Source organism: Arvicola amphibius, chromosome 6, assembly GCF_903992535.2.
Source record: "Arvicola amphibius chromosome 6, mArvAmp1.2, whole genome shotgun sequence".
In the NCBI taxonomy this organism is placed as follows: domain Eukaryota; kingdom Metazoa; phylum Chordata; class Mammalia; order Rodentia; family Cricetidae; genus Arvicola; species Arvicola amphibius.
The window spans coordinates 25,600,741-25,623,017 of NC_052052.2; the positions used below are offsets into that span (position 1 = coordinate 25,600,741).

General features: G+C 49.2%; 2 protein-coding genes across 3 annotated transcripts in view; one reads left to right on the forward strand and one right to left on the reverse strand.

Moving 5' to 3' along the window:
• Window positions 1–1,338: 1,338 nt before the first annotated feature.
• Tfap2e (transcription factor AP-2 epsilon) lies at window positions 1,339–18,381 on the forward strand. The gene is made up of 7 exons (XM_038334880.1): window positions 1,339–1,365; window positions 1,660–2,142; window positions 2,720–2,771; window positions 13,375–13,597; window positions 15,022–15,140; window positions 15,914–16,055; window positions 18,099–18,381. Exons 1-7 carry the CDS (start codon window positions 1,339–1,341, stop codon window positions 18,379–18,381), a joined length of 1,329 nt encoding a protein of 442 aa, XP_038190808.1.
• Window positions 18,382–21,414: 3,033 nt separating this feature from the next.
• Window positions 21,415–22,277, reverse strand: part of Psmb2 (proteasome 20S subunit beta 2) — a 32,813-nt gene continuing 31,950 nt past the window's right edge. For both annotated transcript variants that reach the window (XM_038335436.1, XM_038335437.1), the window contains exon 6: window positions 21,415–21,648. In XM_038335436.1, the coding sequence (XP_038191364.1) occupies window positions 21,541–21,648 (108 nt within the window). In that variant the 3' untranslated portion in view covers window positions 21,415–21,540. The remainder of the gene's footprint in view (window positions 21,649–22,277) is intronic.

Consider the following 22,277-nt stretch of genomic DNA (forward strand, 5'->3'; position numbering starts at 1 on the left):
TCAGGACAGAAGGGTTGAATTTGGGGAGAAAAGAAGACGAGTTGATGGTAGAGATTAGGACATGCTTGACAGACAGACAGACATTGCCTACCATGGTAACACACTCACACACAGACTGTGCACAAGTGTAACACGGCACCCCTTCCACCCAGTGTCAGCTACACACTCAACCGTCTCCGCGTCACAGATTCGCAGCCAGCCCAGGCTCCCATGATTCCAGAAATACTTTGGTCTCTTAGGTGGAGCTCATACCAGACTCCGACTCTTTCTGGATAGGATTCTGGCTTGGCATTGAGGGTGACCATCTCAGGAAGTCAGAGAGAAGCAGACACCTTCAGTAGTTTTGGTCCAAAGCCACGAAGGAGAGACTGTAACCTAACCTCCTACACACATGCATGTTGACACAAGTGTGCCCATGAACTGATAGGCTCGTGTTTGCAGCTCACCAGTGTCTTTCACCTTCGCCGTTGGGTGGTTGGTTGCAGAAAAGACGGCTACCATTTAACAGGGGAGGAAGCTCGTGCCAGAAATGAGGAACGCTTTGCTCAAAGTCGAACATGTGCGTTTATTTATGCATTCGCTTAAAAAGATTGGAAGCGGGTGGCGAGATAGCTTGCTGGGTTAAGGCACTGGCCACCAAGCCTCAGGACCTGAGTTCGAACCTTTGGATCTACAGAGTGGAAGAAAAGAACCGACTCCTGCAAACTGTCCTCTGAGCTCCACAAGTGCACAGTGGCACACGCGTGCCCCCCCCCTCCACATACACACTAAATAAATGTAGTAAGCAAAAGTAGATAAGAATTGCACAGACCCGAGCGAGCGTAGGCCCCTGCGTTGCATTCCAGCCTTCCATTTGATCGCAGCTGCAATCTTGGAGCCTAGAAAGAGCTTTCATCAGAAGGGCTTCGAATTCATTCACTCCTCACCCCACCGGTTCCCACCAGAGCCACGCCTCCCTTTCGGAGGCCGCTGGGGAAAAGGATGAGGTAGGCCATAGCTTGTCCCTTTAATGCGCGCCCCCAGAGGCCCGGCGCGCCCCCGCCACTATAACTAGAGTGCATGGAGCGGGCTGAGCTCAGAGGGAGAAGGGCGGGCTCTGGGCACCCGCTGACCGACTTTTTTCAAGTGCGATCAGCTCCCTTACGTTCCTCCTCCATGGACCCACCCGCGGGCACCCACCACTGAGGACCCCACACCCGCTGGGCTCCCGACTGGGTTCCACCCAGCTACCAGACAGTAATCCCCGCGGGCTGTGAGGGCTCCGGGTTTGAGTTCTCGCAGTGCCGTCGGACGAGGACTGTGTTGCTGCCACGCCTCACGCCCCACACTACCCTCCCCATGCTGGTGCACACTTACTCCGCCATGGTGAGTAATCCGGGGCACACTCGGCGGGGAGTGGGGGATCGAGGAACCTAGGTACTGGAACTTCCAAACCTCCTACCCCCTGCGCCAACGAAATCGCGAGGGAAGGGTGACGCAGGGCCTCTGCCAGGCTGAGAAAGTGGTGGCAGGAGCCCGAGGTCCCCAGCCTGGGAGTTCTGCCCGCGGGGCATTCACTCGTGGACAGCAGCAGGACCCTCGCGAGCTGAGGGGCACCTCGCGGGCTGGTGTCATTTTAGCCTCTAATGGCTCGCCTAACACACGCCTCTCCTTCTGCAGGAGCGCCCCGACGGGCTGGGCGCAGCGGCTGGCGGGACCCGCCTGTCATCTCTGCCCCAGGCGGCCTACGGACCCGCGCCGCCACTGTGCCACACGCCCGCCGCCTCTGCCGCCGCGGACTTTCAGCCTCCTTACTTCCCGCCGCCTTACCCGCAGCCGCCGCTGCCCTACGGCCAGGGCCCCGACGCCACCGCCGCCTTTCCGCACCTGGCCGCGGACCCTTACGGCGGTCTAGCACCCCTGGCACAGCCGCAGCCCCCTCAGGCTGCCTGGGCCGCGCCCCGCGCTGCCACCCGCGCCCACGACGAGCAGCCCGGCTTGCTGGCGCCACCCGCCCGCGCTCTGGGCCTCGACCCGCGCCGGGACTATGCTGCCGCGGTGCCCCGGCTCCTGCACAGCCTCGCCGACGGCGCGCACGGCCTGGCAGATGCTCCCCTTGGTCTTCCCGGGCTAGCGGCTCCACCCGGCCTGGAGGAACTGCAGGTGAGACCAGAAGCGCCCGGGATGGGCCGGGATGGGCAGCGATTTAGCATCCTGGCTGGAAACAAAAAAAAAAAAAAAAAAAAAAAAAAAAAAAAAAAAAAAAAAAAAATGACAAAAGCAGGATCCCCGACTCTTCTCCCAGCCGCAACTTTACATTTATGCCTCGGTCAGGAAGTCCTTGGGTAGGTGCTGCCTGGCAAAAAGGCGGACTCGAAACTGAGGAGGACGGCAGCAACCCTCTTGGAATCACTTCTTTCTCTCCCCACCGTGGGACTGAGCCACGCTGGGCATCCACGCCCAGCCCCAGTCTTCTGGAGCAGCCTAGGCTGGGGTTTAGAGAGACTCAGTAGTTGTCTGTCTAAGGCAAGGAGATCACCCAGACAGGACTGCGGCTTGGGCGCAGATGGTGCCGAGCCCAAGCGATTCCTGGTCACGCCCGTCCTCCTGGTAGCCGCCTCAGGCAGCCGGTGGTGAGCATAGGGCGGAGCAGATGTGGACTAAGGGGCAAGCCGGGGTTGGGAAGCGACAGCTGACTAGGTCCTTGAGCGCCCTTACTGTCATCCTCTTCTATTTGCAGGCGATAGACGACCCGGGAATGAGTCTCCTGGACCAATCCGTGATCAAGAAAGGTAAGGAATGGTGTGCAACTTCCAAGGCAGAGCCGGGCGTGATGGTGCAGGCCCCGGGCGGCACAGACCCATTTTCTTCTCCCTGGTTGTTGTTTCCTGTGCATCGCCAGGCTCAGTGGCCACGGAACATAGTTCTCAGCCCAGGAGAAGGCTAGTGGCAATAGCTGGACGATTTTGTTCAGGAGTTTGTCTCCGGAGGTGGGCCGCACTCTCTAATCTACAACTGCACTGCCTCTCCTCTGAGAAAGGAGGGCGATTTTTTTTTGTGTGTGTGTGTGTGTGTGTGTGTGTATCTGGAGTTTATTTGTAGAACGAGTTAAACCACTTCCCTGTTTCCTAAGGAATGGGAATGGGAGTGCTGTTCCCACACATTTTGTTCGATGATTTCCATTTTATTGAGCTTTAACACTTTGGAGCCTGGCAAATACTTTCTGCTCCTTTCTTCTCAGCAGAATCTCGGGCAGGCCTTGCATCCTCCCCACATCCCAGGGCAGGGGATTTTCTTGGAGTTGAAGCCTCCTAAAGCATTTAGGATTGGAGGAACTGCGTTGGGCAGTGTGCTCCGGGGCAGACCTGCTGTCCCCCGGGAGGTCTGCGTCTCTGGGCTCAGGGTTCCGTGCAGACTGTTTATTCCTCTTCTAGGCAGCAGTGTTTCTTGGCGTGTGTGTTTGTTATTGCGAGTGTTTGTGATTTGTATCTGTGTGTGCTGGGATATATATTTTGTGCTTGGGGCTCTCTGTGTACCTACCATGTGTCCGGAAATTTGTCACTGATATTCGAGGCGTTCTAAGGCTGTGGGGCCCTCTCCTTGGAGGTTTCATTTTGTTTTGTTTGCCTCCGGTATCTGTGTGTCTTTTTGTATTAGTAAAAGGCAGAGGTGTGAGACACCTCTTGAATGGATTTTCCAGCCTGAAGACCAAGTTCTGATCGTGCCAAGGAAAGGTGAGAAAGAGGCAAATTAGACAGAAACAGAGAGACCCAGGCCCTGGGCAAGCTCCTTAGATTTGGGGTGGGTGCCCAAAGGAATTCAGAGGCACATAGGAGCCTGTAGTGCCAGAGGGCAGGCGCACCTCCCGCAGGATTTGGCCAGAGCTGTTTTTCAAACAAGTGAATTCAAGCCCAAGCTGTTTGCCCTGCATAGGTTCTCAGAGGAGGCTTGCCGTGGGAGTGGAGACATAGAAGGGGCTGGACTTCCAGGAATTAGAGCTAGGTATGGAATTAGGGGGGTGAGAGATCACACCTCCTAGAACTTGGTGAGGGGTGCCTTCAGGAATCTGGGATTGTCACCAGAAGCTGGGAGTGCAGGGAAGATGCTGGGGACCTACTGTCCCCCTCACTCAGCGCTTTGCTATCTGCACTTTGTTGGGTCCCTGGACAACTCTTGTTTTAACCTGGTAGAAGAGAAAGTTGGGTCTGAATTTTACAATAGCCTGCCCCTGGGCTCTTTGCAAGACCCCAGATCCTGGCTCCTGCCTAGCTCAAGGGCAGGGAACCCCAGTTTACTGACTCCCTAGAGACACCCAAATCCTTTATTTGGGGAACTCCGGTATTTTCAGAAAGAATCTGCTGTTGGTCTGAGAGTTCCCTGTGGGTTCTTGGGGCCTATGGGGGCTACCCAGATCTGAAAGTGCGCATCCGGGAAAGAGCAGTGCTTACCCACGGAAACTAACTCAAACTGAGGGTCCTCAAGTCACAGCCTGAGGCACTGTGGGAAGGGAGAGAACAGAGCCGGGGTGGGAGGCTTTCTGCGGAAGAAAGCCTGATCCGCGGCCAGCATTGAGGTCTCCTGCTCAGCGGGCTCCCACGGTCCACCCTAAGAAGACCGGCTTTGGCGAGGCAAGCGGTGTTGTCTCCAGACCGTGTTCCCTGGGGGAGCCTCACAACACGCAGGTTTTGTTTTTGCTTTTGCCGGGTTCTCCATGGCCAATGCGGGACTCGACTTTGCCGGTTGCAGGGCAATAGGCGGCAGGTTAGACCCGGTGTTGGTCCTCGGGGGGCCCTTCCGATGTCGTCGAATGGTTTCCAAAGACTCTGCTCGGTGCTGAGAGCGACCACCTACCTACCGCCTAAGCCCTTTCTTAGGGAAAGTAGATCTCAGAGCCCTGAAGCGTCCTGGGGTGGAGGGAGCTTGCACCACTAGGGACTGGGGTCTGGCACGCGAAACCCTTGCAGCTCCTGCCCCGGGCAGAAGTGGCCCTCCTCCTCCGGATGCGGGGAGGCCTCGGGTGTCCATCTCATCAGTGCTGCAAGGCACTGGAGCCTGGACAGTCTCACAGCCCAGATCTGAGAGGTACATCTTTGCGGACTACAGGCACTTGTCCTGGAGAGGAGGGGCCAGGGGCGTCTCCCCCACCCCGACTTCTAGGTCCGCCCATTGCAGCCACCTTGTGTGGGTTGGTGGTGGTCGATTACTCTGAAGAAACCGCAGGGCAAAGAGTAACGCTCCATTTTCTGCGCACAGCTGTCACCTCCAGTTTTACAATCTATTGCAGACACCGCAGGAACGACTGGAGGGGAGAAGGCGGTGCTCCGTAGTATTTTCCAGCCGAGAGGGTGGGGTGTCTGTGCAGGACATCCTGCGAGCTCACAGGAGAGAGAAGTTGGGAAGCTTCCTAAAGGACAGGCATTTGTAAGGCGCTTGGTGTGGGGCTGCTCAGTAAATGAGTGCTGGGTTTTGAAGTCTGAGCACGCTGGGACAGAGGATCTAGAAAGGGCGCTACAGCACAGGAACAGCCACACAAGCGCTTTACCTGTGAAAAAACGGAAGGGGGGTGCGTTGTGGAAATTAAAATGGAGTGATGTAGAGAGATCAGAAATGCCCTGGAGGCCTAGTGTGGTGGCGCATGCCTTTAATCCCAGCACCCAGGAGGCAGAGGCAGAGGCAGGCAGATCTCTGTGAGTTTCAAGACAACTAAGAAAAGCATAGAAAAATCCTGTCCAATTCGTTCAGTGATGACTGACTGCACGTGTGTGTGCCCTGTTAGCTACTCCCTGCCCCAGCAACCCAAAGTTCTTCAGGCTGAGTTGGTGCCTCATAATCCCCTCCTCCATAAGAAGTTTCTTTTTAAAACCGTTTTTCCCCCGCTTTGGGTTTTGATTTTTGGCTTTTGGTTTTTCGATACAGGATTTCTCTGTGTAGCCTTGACTGTCCTGGAACTCACTCTGTAGATCAGGCTGACCTCGAACTCACAAAGATCTGTCTGCCTCTGTGTCCCAAATGCTGGGATTAAAGGAGTGTGCCACCACAGACTGGCCAGTATGCATTTTTATTCATTTATGTGTGTATGTGTGTAGGCAGGTGGGAAGGTCAAAAATCAGTTTACAGGAGGTTCTCCCTTTCCACCTTTATGCCGATTCCAAGGATCAAACTCAGGTTCTCAGCCTGGACAGCCTGGCCCGGTAAGAAATACCTTAATATATCGTTTAAAAATTGAGACTAGCCGGGCAGTGGTGGCGCACGCCTTTAATCCCAGCACTCGGGAGGCAGAGGCAGGTGGATCTCTGAGTTCGAGGCCAGCCTGGTCTACAAGAGCTAGTTCCAGGACAGGCTCTAGAAACTACAGGGAAACCCTGTCTTGAAAATCAAAAAAAAAAAAAATTGAGACTAATGGAAACAAATCCATGATGAGCTATTCAATTTTTACATGAAATCAGAATCTAGCTCAGCATTTCCATAGCTCTTCTTCATTTGCCTGCTAAGACTTTCCACTAAGAATTATTGCACAGATATTAATAATTTTAAATTTTCCTGAGGATAGTAGGAGCCGTAGAGTACATAAGAATTTAAGGCGTGTGCCAACATCACCAAGCTCAATTTAATGGTTTCATTTTTTTATATTTATTCATTTATTTTGTGTTTTGTGGGGGTTGGTTCTTTCCTTTCACCCTGCGAGTGTCAGGGATCAAATCCAGGTCACCAGGTTTGGTGCCAGTTCCCTTCCTCACCAAGCAACTCATTATCCAATTTAATGATTTTTTTTTAAAAAAAGAATAAATGTATAGAGTTGTATAATCACTACCACAACCCATTTGAAACACATCTGTCACCCCTCAAAGTTTCTTTATTCCTGTCTGTAGTTACTCCTTGTTCTTGCCTCAAACCTTGGGCAATGCCTGATCTGCTTTTGCTCCACAAAATTGCATATTCTGGAATGCCCTATGGATATGTGGATATGCATCTAGGTTTGTTTGCATCTTGGTTCTTTTAGCAAATGTTTCCAGGGTTTGTCTCCACTGTAACACATTACAGATATGTCAGATACTGGGTTCGTATTTTGTTTCTGTTGTTTGGATTTGTATTGCTGAGTACTATTGTACTATTTCTCCGAGTGACTTTCATTTTAACCTTCTTGGGAGCTGGAGAGATGGAATTTCCGCCCTCTGTGGTCATTTTATTTATTTATTTCTCAATCAGAGGAGTGTGCATGGGTGTGTGGATGCACAGTTAGAGGACAGCTTGCAGAAACTGGTTCTTTCCTTTTGCTGTGTTGGCACTGTGCACTGAATTCTGGTCACTATTACATTCCGTGACCAGGGCCTTTTACCCACCGAGCCTTCTCTCCAGGCCCTGGTCCATTTATGTTTAATTGTTAAGAAACTTCTAATAAGTGAAATCCATCCGAGGAAGGATAGAAGGGAGAGAGGAGGGGATGGAGAAAAGGAAAGGTGGGAAGGAAGGCTTGGCCGCTTCCTGAAGTGTTTGGATTGTTTTACATCCCTACCCGTAGTGTGTGTGTGCTTCAGTTTCTCCACACCCTCACACTTCATATCATCCTTTTATTATAACCATCTAGAGTCTCCATGTTGTTTTTAATTTGCATTTTCCTAATGACTACTGATGTTAAGTATTTTTCATGTGTTTAATGGTCAGTTATCTTATTCTTTTCAATGAAGTGTCTTTAGACATTTTCCTCCTGTCTATGATTCTTCCCTTCCCCCTTCCTCCTCCTCTTTTTTATTCTGGAGATGGAGTTCACAGCCTTGTGTGCTCGGCCAAAGCTCTGCCACTAAATTGCATCCCCAGCCCTGAGCCTTTGTTTCTTTTAAGATTATTTTATATGTCTATGTGTGTAGCTACACACAAACACAGGTGCATTTTTTTTTTTTTTTGGTTTTTCGAGACAGGGTTTCTCTGCAGCTTTTTTAGAGCCTGGCCTGGAACTAGCTCTTGTAGACCAGGCTGGCCTCGAACTCACAGAGATCCGCCTGCCTCTGCCTCCCGAGTGCTGGGATTAAAGGCGTGCGCCACCACCGCCCGGCTTCTTCGTTTGTTTTTTGTTTTGTTTTTTTTATCACCATAGGGTCTCACTATTTACCTCTGGCTGTCCTGGAACTCACTAGGTAGGACAGGCTGGCCTCAAACTCATGGAGATCCACTTGCCTTTGCTTTCCTGAGTGCTTGGATTAAAGGTATGGTTTCTGCCTCTTCAAAGCAAACTCCAAGTTAGCTGGTTCATGAGCTTCCAGGTGATTCTCCTAGTCTCACCTTCTAGTTATTTGGAGAAGAGCTGAGCGACAGATGCACGCCACTACATCCAGCTCTGTATGTGAGTTTTGGGAGTCAAAGTCAGGATATCAGGTTTGTGCTGCAAACACTTTTATACACGGAGCCATCTCACCTGTCCACAGTTTTCTTTCTTTTCTTTTCTTTTTTGTTTGTTTGATTGCTTGTTTTGAGATAGGGTTTCTCTGTGTAGCTCTGGCTAGCCTGGAATTATCTACCAGTATGGCCTTGAACTCACCGAAATCCACCTGCCTCTGCTTGCCAAGTGATGGGATTAAAGGTGTGCACCATCACCGCCTGGCCAGTTTTCATCTTTTAAAGTCAAGTTTGATGTATAGAATATATAATGCCCATTTCTATGACAAATGTGTTTGGAGCTATGGGACCACAAAAATCAAACTACAGAAAAGCTCTATTACCCTAGGTCTTTTCAGAATAGGACAGAGATACAGGTAGTGACGTGGGCACAGCTGTGTTCTCTCTCTCTCTCTCTCTCTCTCTCTCTCTCTCTCACACACACACACACACACACACACACACACGGCTGGAGACATGGATGGGGAGAGGCAGCACCTACTTGCTTCTCCAGTTTGGGTGTCCTCTCTCTGGGGCAAGGTTGGGATCAGGTAGAGCAGGAACAAAGCAGCTCTGCTTTTATTTGGAATTCTGAGATCTTGTTTATCACGGATTTTGCTTCTCTTTTTCATCTTTTACATATGACTTTATATTTAAAAAATAAAAACAACCTCAGGATTGCAGGTGTAGTGGCACATGCCTTGGGTCCCAGTACTCACAGGTAGGTGGCTCTCTATAATTTCAAGAGCAGCCTGGTCCACACATCACATTCCGGGCCACCCAGAGCAGTATAATGAGACCCTATCTCAACAGTAAACAAACAAACAAGCAGGAGTTGGTAAGAGGGCTCAGCAGGTAAAGGTGGCCTCTAATCCTGCTGATCTGAGTTTGAAAGACAGAATCAGCTCCTGAAAGTTGGCCTCTGCTCTCCACACATATGCCGTGACACACGCATGTGCGTATGGACACACAGTAAACAAAGATGTAAAATACCTACTAGGCCTTTGTGGCAAAGGAGACTGAGTAACTTAGTAAGACAGTTTTCTGAATAAACACACACATGGGCAGGTAGGAATATAGGTCAGTGGCAAAGGGTTTGCTTAGCATTGTGAGGGCCTGGGTTAGATCTTCTGGACTTGGGGAAGAAAAGACGTTTGCATGGTGGCCATCAGTTCCAAAACCTCCTGCACTCGTCCACATTCAAGGGTGGCTCCCTGTGCCGAGGCTTCGCCCCCCACAGACTCCTAGCTGGTGGGATGGCGGCTGTGGAAACAGACAAGGGTCATTGAGAGCTGTAACGATGAGGTCGGGTATACAAGGGGCTGAGGTGGAAGCGGGGCAGCAAACTGCCCACAAAATGGTGCTGAAGCCGAGGCTGAGCAAGGCGGGGCTTGAAAGAAGAATGTTGTGTCTGTGTCCTGGGGAGCAAGTTCCGCCGATGGCAGGGGCCAGGCAGGGGCCAGCTCCAGGCGAGGGACTGTCCTGATCCCACTTCTCCTTATTCGTGGGTGTAGCTTATGAACTCAACTTTTGAAGTCTAGGGCTGTGCCATCCACTGTGGTGGCCCACTTGCCACAAAATGCATAAAACTGTGGGTGTTTGAAAAGTGACCGGCGTGAATAGAGGTAGGCTGTATGTATAAACTGTATCGGATTTTAAAGACTAAATATAAAGAAAGAATGCAACATATCTCATTTTTATTTATTATTATTTTTAATAATCTAATTTTATGTGCATTGGTGTGAAGGTGTCAGATCCCCTGGAACTGGAGTTACAGATAGTTGTGAGCTAGCATGGGGGTGCTAAGAATTGAACCCAGGTTCTCTGGAAGAGCAGCCAGTGCTCTTAACTACTGAGTGATCTTTCCAGCCCCTTCATTAATGACTTTTTAAATATTGATTGCATGTTGAAATTACTATAGTTCTGATTAGGATAAATAAAATATATAAGCCCTTATATACTATTGAATATATTGAAATGAATCTCATATTTCTCTTTTCTATTTATTTGTTTATTTTGAGACAGGGTCTCACTCTGTATTGCTGGCTGGCCCAGAACTCACAGAGACCCATTTGCCTGCCTCTGCTTCCCGAACGAATGCTGGGATTGAAAGGTGTATGCCACCTCACCAGGGTCTCATTTTCTTCTTTTTAAAGACTTATTTTTATTTATGTGTATGAGTGTGTTCCTGTCTGTTTGTACACGTGCCATATGAGTGCACAGCCTAGAAAGCCAGAAAAGGACATTGGAGCCAATGGAACTAGAGTGAAAGATGGCTATCTGCCACCATGTGGGTGCCAGGAAATGAACCCAGGTCCTCTATAAGAGCAGCCAGTACTCCTAACCACTGCACCATCTCTCTAGACCCTCATTACTTTGTTTGTTTGAGACAGGGTTTCTCTATGTAGTCCTGGTTTTCCTGGAACTCACTCTGCAGCCCAAGCTGGCCTTGAACTTGAGATCTGCCTGCCTCTGCCTCCCAAATTCTGTAATTAAAATCGTGTGCTGGGTCAGTTTTTAGTATAGAGCCTAAAAGACAAATGAGGGCCGTTGTGGACTGTTAGCTGAACATGTGTTGCATTTGTTTATGCTCTGGAACATTTGTTTAATGATGCAAAGAGTGTTGCATTTTTTTTTATTCTGGAACTTGCTCTGTAGACCAGGTTGGCCTTGAACTCACAGAGATCCACCTGCCTTTGCCTCCTGAGTGCTGGGATTAAAGGCATGGACCACCACCGCCTGGCTGTGTTGCATCCTTTTATGTCACATTTGTTTAACTCTGTGAAGCTATGTTAACTTTGTTTGCCTAAAACACCCAATTGGCCTAATAAAGAGCTGAGTAGCCAACAGTTAGACAGGAGAGGGATGGGCAGGGCTGCCAGGCAGAGACAATAAATAGAAGAAAAGAAGGGGCAAAAAAAGGAGGAAAAAGGAGGAGAGGAGGATGCCAGGGGCCAGCACCCAGACACACAGCAAATCACAGCGTAAGAAATAAAGAAAGGTTCGAGGCCAGCCTGGTCTACAAGAGCTAGTTCCAGGACAGGCTCTAAAACTACAGTGAAACCCTGTCTCGAAAAACCAAAAAAAAAAAAAAAAAAAAAAAAAAAAAAAAAAAAAAGAAAGAAAGAAAGGTATATAGAATAGAGAAAGACAAAAACCTGGACTCAAAAGGTAGATGGGATGATTAAATTTAAAAAAGCTGGCTAGGCTAGGTGGTAGTGGCGCATACTTTTAATCCCAGCATTCAGGAGGCAGAGGCAGGTGAATCTCTGTGAGCTAGTTTGAGGCCAGCCTGGGAGAAAGAAAGAAAGAAAGAAAGAAAGAAAGAAAGAAAGAAAGAAAGAAAGAAAGAAAGAAAGAAAGAAAGGAGGGAGGGGGGGAGGGAGGGAGGGAGGGAGAGAGAGAAAGAAGGAGAGAAAGAAAGAAAGAAAGAAAGAAAGAAAGAAAATAAAGAATAAAGAAGAAATAAAGAAAGTAAGAGAAAGAAACAGAAAGCAATTACTAATAAAGAACCGAGAGAGAAAGAAAGAAAGAGAGAGAGAAAGAAAGAGAGAAAGAAAGAAAGAAAGAAAGAAAGGAAGGAAGGAAGGAAGAAAGGAAGAAAGGAAGAAAGAAAGTTAGAAACAAGCCAAACTAAGGTCAGGCATTTATAAGAAAGAATAAGTCTCTGTGTGATTGTTGGGAGCTGGGTGGCAGGCCCCCCAAGGAGCAAAGTGCCAAAAGAACAAAGAGTCAAAAAACAAAAAGCAAAACCAAACCAGGTGAGAGGCAGAAAAGGAGGCAGGGGCCAGAACACAAAGGAGGGTGAAGGAGGCAAAGGTGGATCCGGGACGTGACCTTTGACAGCAGCAACCAGAGTGCATGACCCTGCCTTTGAGACCCTGGTCCTGGGTTTGCTGCTAGCTCAGTCTGCCAGCTAGACAATCTCACCTTCTGGGCTTCTGTCTCCCCATCCGTAGAATGGGAACAACAGCCCCATCATGGACTGTCCTAAAGGTTTGAGGCGTGAGGTATAATCTGAATGCATGCAGCAGGGGGTGCTCAGTATTCTAGCCCAGACTCCCCACGGATTTCTTCTCCACCAAGGCCTCATGTCCTTGAATGAGGAAACCAAGAGTCCTCCAAAGAAGTGCTTGCCTGGCCCCTTCCTTCCTCTGCAATTAAGAAGGGAGATGGGGTCAATGCATGGAGAACTTCCTTTCTTTATTTTATCATTATTTTTTAATTTTTTTAATTTTCAACCCAAGGTTTCTCTGTGGAATAGCTCTGGTTGGCCTGAATCTCACTGTGTAGACCAGGCTGGTTTCGAACTCACAGAGATCTGCCTGCCTCTGCCTCCCAAGTGATGGAATTGAAGGCGTGCACCACCATCATCTGGCAGGAGAACTTCCTTTCTGAGCCAAGAGTTTAGAAAATTCTCTGTGACGGAGAACATTTAGGAGAGGGTGTTGTGGGGCACACAGCCCCTTATTCCCTGTCTTTGGGACCTGGAAGGGAGGGGGAAGGCTAGAGGGCTCCTGGGGCCCTAACCTCCTGTTTCCAGCACGTGGGACTCCAAAACCCCCAGGATGAGAGGGTGAGATTCATAGCAGAGAACGGGACTTGGGAATCTGGGAGATTTCCTAACCCCGTCACAGGGATTCAGGAATCCCGCCTCATTTTAGAGTCCTTTTCCTCGTGTCCAGAGTAAAACTCTGATGATGGCACCACCTGGCTGATGCCAAGCTTTAGGAGGGAACCAGCGGACTCAGGAAGGGGGTGCCAGGGCAAGAGCCAGACAGCTCAGGGTAGAGTTGCGCCCATCAGCTTACTTGGGTCTGTTACTTCCATTTCACTATGCCTCAGTTTCTTCCTTTGTAAAGCAGGGGTATTAGAACCCTCCCTCTGCAAAGTGTTGGAATCCTTCAACATCCACAGCTGGTGGTGAGTCAGCCTGCCTGCATCACAGCTGACGACACCTGTCCTGCGGTCGGTCGCTGACTCGGTGTCCCCCCTCTCTCTCCCCTTGCTTCTTCTGCTCCACAGTCCCCATTCCCTCCAAAGCCGGCAGCCTCTCCGCCCTCTCCCTGGCCAAAGACAGCCTGGTTGGCGGCATCAGCAACCCCAGTGAGGTCTTCTGCTCCGTGCCTGGCCGGCTCTCGTTGCTCAGCTCAACATCCAAGTACAAGGTGACCGTTGGGGAGGTGCAGCGGCGACTCTCACCTCCAGAGTGCCTCAACGCCTCCCTCCTGGGGGGTGTCCTCCGAAGGTAGGAAGGCCAGCCCACAACCCTACACAGCACCCCAGCCAAAATCTTTGGTCTCTTCAGACCTCGCAGCATCAGAGCCTCACTCCAGGCCCCGACATCATCCCCACCTCAGTTTCTCTGATAGAGCAGTGCCTAGGGACTCAGGATGGTACATGGTCTGGGGTGGCTGGCCGAGGTCCCGGCACCTCCCACGAGTTGTTGGGTCTGAGACTGAGGAGGGGCAGAGAATGAAGACAAAGAGAAAGACTCGCCTGCACTAAGTAGGCGGGGCAAGGCTGGTTCTGGGAAGAGTGGCTCTTCCTTTAGCTCTTCCCCAGGACAGCACAGGCCTCATTGGTGTGAGTCTGGAGAGAGCAACATGATAGGCCATGTTTTTCTCCCTGCATGTTCGTGTGTCTCGGCAGGGGAGCTGCTTCAGGGATAAGCTGTGATGATCTAAGGGCTGCATGTGTATGTGCGGTATGATGGCCAAGAGTGGGCTTTACCAGGGTGAGGTTCTGCATTAGTTGGGAATGTGTGGCCTACAGTGGGTCCCCTGCACATACATGTGCAATTGCGTGTGCACCTGCAGGTTTATTGGCTTGCCGCCCCCCACCCCCTCAGACAGGGTTTCTCTGTGTAGCTTTGGTGGTCCTAGAACTAGCTCTGTAGACCAGGCTGGCCATAAACTCAGAGAGCTCCACCTGCCTCTGCCTCCAGAGTGCTGGGATTAAAGGTGTGTGCTACCACTGCCCCACTTCTTTTTTCTTTATTCTTCTCTCATTTTTTCTTTCCTTTTTTCTAGTTGTTTATGTGTGTATCTGTGTGTGTGGGGGGGCACATTAGTGCAACTAGGGCTGTACTCTTACTCTTGATCCCTGAATGTCCTATATGGACCTGTGTTAAGTCCCTGGGATTGTGTGCACATCTCTGGGATCCTGATGTGCACATGTGTCTCTGCGTGTTCCTTGGTGTTCATGTCTGTATGTCTCTAACGTTATCTATGTGTCTCCATTCTTGGAGACACTGAGGGTGGGTTCATCTGTGTATATGTAGCTGACTTTGTATATAGTTGTGCCTCCTTGTGTTTGTAGTCCCTGTATGTCTCTGTACAGTTTCATGTGTCCCCAGCAAATGTGCTAAGGTGGGGAAGAAGGAGCCTCAGATGCTACCCTGTCCTTCCCACCCTGGGCTGCCCCTGCTATTGAGAGGACTGGGGAGAAGGAAGGTTCTTACAGTAGGGTGCTGCTTCTTATCCAATCCTGACTGCACAATGGAAGTCAGGACAGGTTGGGATTTGCTCAGAGACCCCAAGGTTATGGCTACAACCAAGCCTTAACAGGGGCTGGTATAGCAAACAAGGAAGGTCCTTGGGAGTCACTTAGCCTGTAGGCGGCTCTCTCATCTTCATAGCTGCGTGTCTGTCTCTGTCTGTGTATGTTAAGGGCCAAGTCCAAGAATGGGGGCCGGTGTCTGCGGGAGCGACTGGAGAAGATTGGACTCAACCTGCCAGCTGGCCGTCGGAAGGCAGCTAATGTGACGCTGCTGACCTCCCTGGTGGAAGGTAAGGCCCGAAGACCATGCATATGAATGGGAGGGGACATGTCATCTAGTGTAGGAGGGTATCCTTTAGTTATGCCCGTGAACATTGCTGTACTGGCACATGTACTCAGTGTGTCATGTATAAAGAAGTGTTATGTGTGATATGCATGGGCAATCAACCCATCTGAGGATTTAATTACCCATGGTTCAAGATATTTGGAAAAGTTGTACCTGTGCTGCACACATGCAGACATTCTTGGTCATTATTACCAATAATGCACATAGCTCTTTACATACACAGCATCTATATAGTATTAGGGATTTTAAGCCACCAAGGGACAATTTGTAACATACAGGGGGATGCAAGTAGGTTTATATGCAAACACCATGCCATTTTATGTAGGGATTTCAGTGCCCACTTATTTTGGTATCTGTGGGAAATTCTGGAGCTAACCCTTTTTGTTTATATGTCTGTGCACCTATGTGCATATGCAGTGGAGTTACTTGGGCTGTGGCAGGGGGAGGGCAAGTGGTCAGTATTTGGATATGGTAAGTAGATGAGGGGGTGCATCCCTCTTCCCTAGAGATTGCTGACTCTAGACTCTGGTTCTGGGATACACATTGGTCCCAGCTCCATCTCTGAGCCAAGGGTGATGGACATGAAGCTGGAACCGAGAACTAAAAAACAGAGAAAGCATCTCCAGAAGCAGGACACTCCTTAGCCAGGGGTTAAGACACTCAAGGCTAGGCTCTGGTCTTCAGAGGTACACCTCGTAACATCCCTTCTTTCCCCAGGAGAAGCTGTACACCTGGCCCGGGACTTTGGTTATGTCTGTGAGACGGAGTTTCCAGCCAAGGCAGCTGCTGAGTACCTATGCCGACAGCACGCTGACCCTGGGGAACTGCACAGCCGCAAGAGCATGCTGCTGGCTGCCAAGTGAGTGAGACGGCACTGCGCGTGGCAAACGTGGATGCAACGCAGATACACATGTCAGACCTATGACTACACACATGTTCATACAGCATATACGACACCATACATGGCAGCTGGATTCCTTGTTGAAGATCACATGGGAACACTTGTACATGCTATATAGGCACACATGGGTATTTGTAGATATCTTTAGGTACCATGTTCACGGCATTTAGACTTTGATGAACACTCCCACAGCTTCCAAGGGAACACACAGACACAAGTGAACATCCATTATATGCACATATTAAAAACAGTGCCATTATGCAGGCTTGCAGCCCATGTATGGGTGCTACACTTCCTTACGATTTCATGGCATGACCAGCCCAGGCCCTGGCACGGGTCCACAGGGGTTATTCTGCTTCTGTGACTTTTCTCCTTAAGACCTCAGGCCATATCTGAGCCCTCTGCAGGTCCCACTGCCACCTCCCTCACCACCGACCGCATGCTGCTACTTCAGGTCTTCTCATCTTACCCAGGGGTTACTGTAATAAAATACCCTCAGCTGGGTAGCAGCTCACTTCTCATGGTTCTGGAGGCTGTTCAGGACCAGGGCATAGCATCTGTATATGGCGAGGGCCTGTTTTCTAACATACAAACAGCACTTGATCTTGCTGTATTCTCCACATGGTAAAGGAGCACAAAGGTATTAATGACACCTATGGCAGTGGTTCTCAACCTGCAGGTAGTGACCCCATTGGGGTTCACATATCAGATAACCTGCATATCAGATATTTACATCATGCCACATAACAGTAGCAATTACAGTTATGAAGTAGCCATGAAATAATTTTATGGTGTGGGGGGGTCACCACAACACGAGAACTGTATCAAAACGGTCACAGCGTTAGGAAGGTTGAGGACCACTGGTCTATAGGGTTCTAGCCCAATGACTTCATCACCTCCCAAAGACTCTATCTTCATCTGTATCTCAGGAAAGATCTCAATATATAAAACCCAGAAGGCTGCAGACATTTGTTTGGAAGGCAATAGTCCCATTGAGAGGTGGGAAGAAAGGGCTAGAAGAGATGCAGAGCTCAGAATCCTCTTCCGCAGGCTGAATCCAGATGCCTTGGAGGACCTCCCAGGCTGGACCACTCAAACTTCTAGTCCAGCTGACTGACGTGGGTTTGGTCTTCAAATCACAACTCTGCCCTCCACGTGGGGCTTTCCTTCTTTAAGCAGCAAAGGACTCAGTCTCATAGGACTGCTTATTACGGAGTCCTGGAAGGCTTCTTCCTGTGGCTAGAGGAGCCTGTCCAAAAGGAGCTCGCTTCATTCATGAATATGAGTCAGTGCTTTTGGGACCTTGGTTTGTCTAAGATGCTTGGCCAGACACAAGGATGAGTGATGATGGATTCTCCGACCTGAGTCATACATGCTTCACAAATCTTAGCCACTCATCTGCCTGGAACCATATGATGAGGATAACGGTATAGATCTGTTCAAGGCTGACGTAAGATGACATACAAAGTGGATATGGTACATCAATATTTGCTATTTTAATTATGCAACACAGATTCTGGGCTGTTCTCTTAATTTCACAGACAAGCTTCTGTGAAGCACTGTCTGGGTGGAAGAAGGGAGCACAAAAGTTTAAGGGAATAGTTGCATGCATTAGGTAGACAGGACGTCTAAGGGAGAGAAATTAAGGTATTAGCATGAGTTGTTCACAAGTGTGCAGCGCTGAGCTGATGAGCCATCATCTGCGAAAGTGTTTCCGTTTTTGCAAAATGGTATCATTGTTACTTGTAGGTTGTCAGGAAGGTCAAATTATATGGATAGTGTAAATAAAGAATCCAGTAAATTGCTGGGTGAAGTGGTCCAAGGCTTTAAATCCAGCATTTGGAAGGCAGAGACAGGTAGACCTTTGTGAGTTTGAGGCCAGCCTGGTCTGCATAGAGTGTTCTGGGCAGCTAGGGCTACCCTGTCTCAAAGAGTCAGCAAGTAGGCCCTCTGCTGGGTTTGGAACTTTGTTCTTTAACCTCTGACTGTTCTTCCCACCAGGCAGATCTGCAAGGAGTTTGCAGACTTGATGGCTCAGGACCGCTCCCCGCTGGGCAACAGCCGCCCAGCGCTCATCCTGGACGCCGGGGTCCAGAGCTGTCTGACACACTTCAGTCTCATCACTCATGGCTTCGGGGGGCCTGCCATCTGTGCTGCCCTCACTGCCTTCCAGAACTACCTGCTAGAGTCGCTCAAAGGACTGGACAAGATGTTTCTAAGCAGCGCGGGCAGCGGGCATGGAGAAACCAAGGCTTCAGAGAAGGATGCCAAGCACCGGAAGTAACCGTCTCTTGTTCTGTAGTGAAGTGACTCCCAATGCCTGAGACGAGGCCTTGGCTGTTGTGGGGGCCCTGAAAAGACTAACAGGTGGAATTCCATTCAGGCCAGAGAGAGAACCTTTATCCAGAAGCCTGGTTGGGTCAGGGAAGGTTTCTGGCAAGGCTCTGACAGGAAACTGTCATGGAAAAGTCTGGTTCAGGGGGCAGAACCCTTCCCACCGCGATGCCTGGGCAGCAGTGGGTGTCCCAAGGGACGTCATTAACAAATCTGAGGTGCTACTGAGGAGTTAGTGACCCCCACTCCAGAATCCCCTAGCCCCAGAGAACGGGGGATAGCAGGAGGTCCCAGTGGGCTCTTTGGATCCCTCCTGCTCTTAGGGAGGAGTGGGCAGGAGAGGCCCCAGAGGAACAGAGATGGTACAGCACAAATCACAGAACTTGAATCCAGGCTGCACACCACAGACCTGCTGTCTGTCCTATTTATTTATGTACAATGTAATTAAATTTCAAAATTTGAAATTGTCCAGCATGAGTTATTTATCCTAATGGCTTGGAGGTTCATTTTACTGACTTCTACTCATGTCTCAATGTGTCCACCTGGGCAGTGATGGAGGGTGTTTGCTCACGAAGGGCTCTGAGTAAGCGGAGAAGGAAAGGGAGGTAGTTAGACAACAGGAGGCTCTTCCAAATGTGGTGGCAGTAGTCCACACGCCCTGTCACATGGGTGTGCTCTTTGTGTGTAAAAGTGAAGGCGGTACGCGTATTATGTACTGTGACTTGCTGGGCCTATTTGGTCTATGCAGCGATCAGATGTAAAAGGGCAGGTTCTACCCCCACAGGCACAAACCACAAGAGCAGGACCAACTGCTTTGTTTCATTAAGCCCTACAGTAAGCTGGGCATTGCTGTGCACATGTGTTATCCCAGCACCTGAGAGGTGGAGAATCAGGATTTCCAGGCTAGCCTGGGCTACATGAGAGTCTATCTCTAAACAACAAAAAGGAATAAACAAAAACCAAGCCCTAAGGGGCTAGAGTGCAAACTTACATATCAGAGTCACAGCTCCCAGGAGAACTCAGTTCAAGGGTTTTCTGTCAAGACAGAAGAATTTGGGAAGCTTAAAAAAAAATCCGACATCTAGTTGGGTGTAGTGGAGCATGCCTTTAATTTCAGCACTTGGGAGGCAGAGGCAAGTGGATCTCTGAGTCAAGGCCAGAATGGTATAGATGAAGTTCTAAGACAGCCAGGACTACACAGAAAAACTTGTCTCAATAAACAAACAAACAAATAAATAAAAATTAAAAAAACAACAACAAAAAAATCCCAAAGTATCTTAAAATTTGGAGTGCAGTGCAATCAATTTCACCACAAAAGAAAACACTTTCAGGTTATTCTGATACAAACAGCTTAAGCACTACTGTTTGGGGCTGGAGAGACGGCTCAGCAGTCAAGGCTCCATTCCCAGCACCCAGATGGAGGCTCACAACCATCCTAACTCCAGCTCTGATGTGATGCTCTTCTTTCTGAGCACCAGGCACATGTGTAGTGGGCGGTGGTAAAGTGAGTGCATGAGTCCCTGGTTCCATACAAACACATCCACACAGAACCACTGTTTCAGTGGGGAAACACATACACTGGGAGGAAGGGGTGTAGCTGCCTGGTTAACAACCTGTGGTTTATCTGTTTGAGGGAATATAATATAACTGTTCACAAGAATTAAGTAGATTTGTAAGCACTGGAACAAAACAATTTCTAATATAGTGTCATAGAACACCTAAAAAATTTTGAGATGAGGTCTTGCTACACATACACATATACACACGCATGCACGCACACATCCCTGGCTGGCCTAGAACTCAGATCCTTCTGCCTCTGCCTTCAGTGTATACCACCACACTCAGTCTCATTTTTTTTTTTTTTTACATTTATTTACTTATTTTAGTGTGTGGGTATGGCACAAATGGAGCCACATGGAGGTTAGGGGCAACTTTAGAAGCTGGTTCTCTCCTTCTACCATGTGAATCCCAGAGACTGAACTCAGGTTTAGTGGCAAAAGCCTTTCTCTACTGAACCATCTTTCTGGCCTCTAAAAATAGGCTGAGGCAGAAGGATCATGAGTTTATGGTCAGCCTGGTCACCATAGAAATTTACAGAACAGCCTGGACTATACATATGCAATGAGTCCTTACCTCAGGAAAAGACTTACCTGGGTACCGTGCCACACGCTTTTAGACACAGCGTTCAGAAGGCAGAGGCAGGCCTCTGTGAGTTGAAGGCCAGCCTGGACTACAGAGTAAGTTCCAGATCATCCTAGGATATACAGAGAGATGGTTTATTAGGCACTTGGTGACTAATGATGCAAACCTGAACGCCCAAGTCCGAGTCACAGAACCCATACGAAGTCGGGAGAATCAACTACATCAATGTTGGAATCTGAGACACACATAAGCATATTAATTTTTTTAAATAAAAAACTCCACCTCCTTTAAAAAAATCAAGACCTGAAAACAAACAAACAAACAAACAGAACAAACCCCTCATGTATGAATAGCTTTATTTTTGTGTTGTGTGATGCTGCAGATCAAAGCCAGCATCTGAGCTTGTTAAGCAGGTAGGTACTCTACCTCTGGGCTACCCTGTGTATACTTGTATCTCTTTTTTCTTTTTCTGAGACAGGGTTTCTCTGTAGCTTTGGAGCCTGTCCTGGAACTTGTTCTGTAGACCAGGCTGGCCTCAAACTCACAGAGATTCCCCCCAGCCTCTCTGACTTCCAAGTACTGGGATTAATGGTGTGTGCCACCATTTTCAGACAACAAAAGAAGATTTAGGTTTAAAGGCAAAGAGAACTACTGCTCCAGAGAGAACAAGACATTAACAAGCAAAGACTGACAGAGCTAGATGGAAGATGGACAGGAAAGAGTGTGGGGCCGTGAACCACTTAGATTATTACAGAGGGAGGGCGCATCAGGCAAGACGAAAACCTTCCTTCCTGTTCCTTTCTACATGATGTTAGGCAAACTGAGACCAAAACCAGAAAGCTCAATTTAATATTGTCAGCTTTATTTTGAATTAACCATCTATCAAGAGTGCACGCCAAAAGAGTAGAAAAAAAATTAAGGAGCCTATCAAAAAAGTCCCCTGATAAGTGGGAGGAAGGACGAGACGTTAGGAGACCCTCTTAGAGAAGGAGATGTTCTCCAGGTTATGGATGCCATTTTTGTCAATGACCCGAACACTGAAGGTAGGCAGATTCAAGATGAAGCGCTTCTGGAGCTGCAGAGAGACCAAGGAAACCAGTGAGCAGACATATACTGACTACTAAGCACATGGCAGGTTCCGCCCTCAGCTAACGGGATAAGTGTAAAGCCTCTCCTGTGGAACTGGCCAGCTGGTGCCATGTCACTGAAGAATGTCCAGACAAGAGCTGGATGCTCACTGGAAGGCAGTGACCATTACCTGGGAAATGCAGCTGTGAGCCTGCCTCTGGCCAGTCAGCAGGTACACGAGACAATCCAATGTGTATCCTCACAGTCTGCTACCAGCCGGTCTACAAGAACACACCTGCCTCTAGGAAAGTCTCCAGATACTAGGCCAGCAAGGAGCTCATCTAAGAACAGACTCTGGACCTGGACAGGACGCCCTAGGTGCCAACAGTTTATGTAGTCACTTCCCCGTGTGTGTGTGTGTGCAGCTGCAGAGACGGTGGGAATCATGTCTAGAGAACATTCCTGGAACAAGCCATGCCTGTCTCTTGCAGTCCAGGTTAAGGCTGTCCTGGTTACCCCTCCCCTCTTAGGGTATCTGTGGGTAATACTGTCCATCAGCTGGATGGCTAGGAAACCCATGACTGATTCTCAGCAGCTCCTGTGAAGGGAGATTTAAAAAGAGGAAGAGGGATGAGG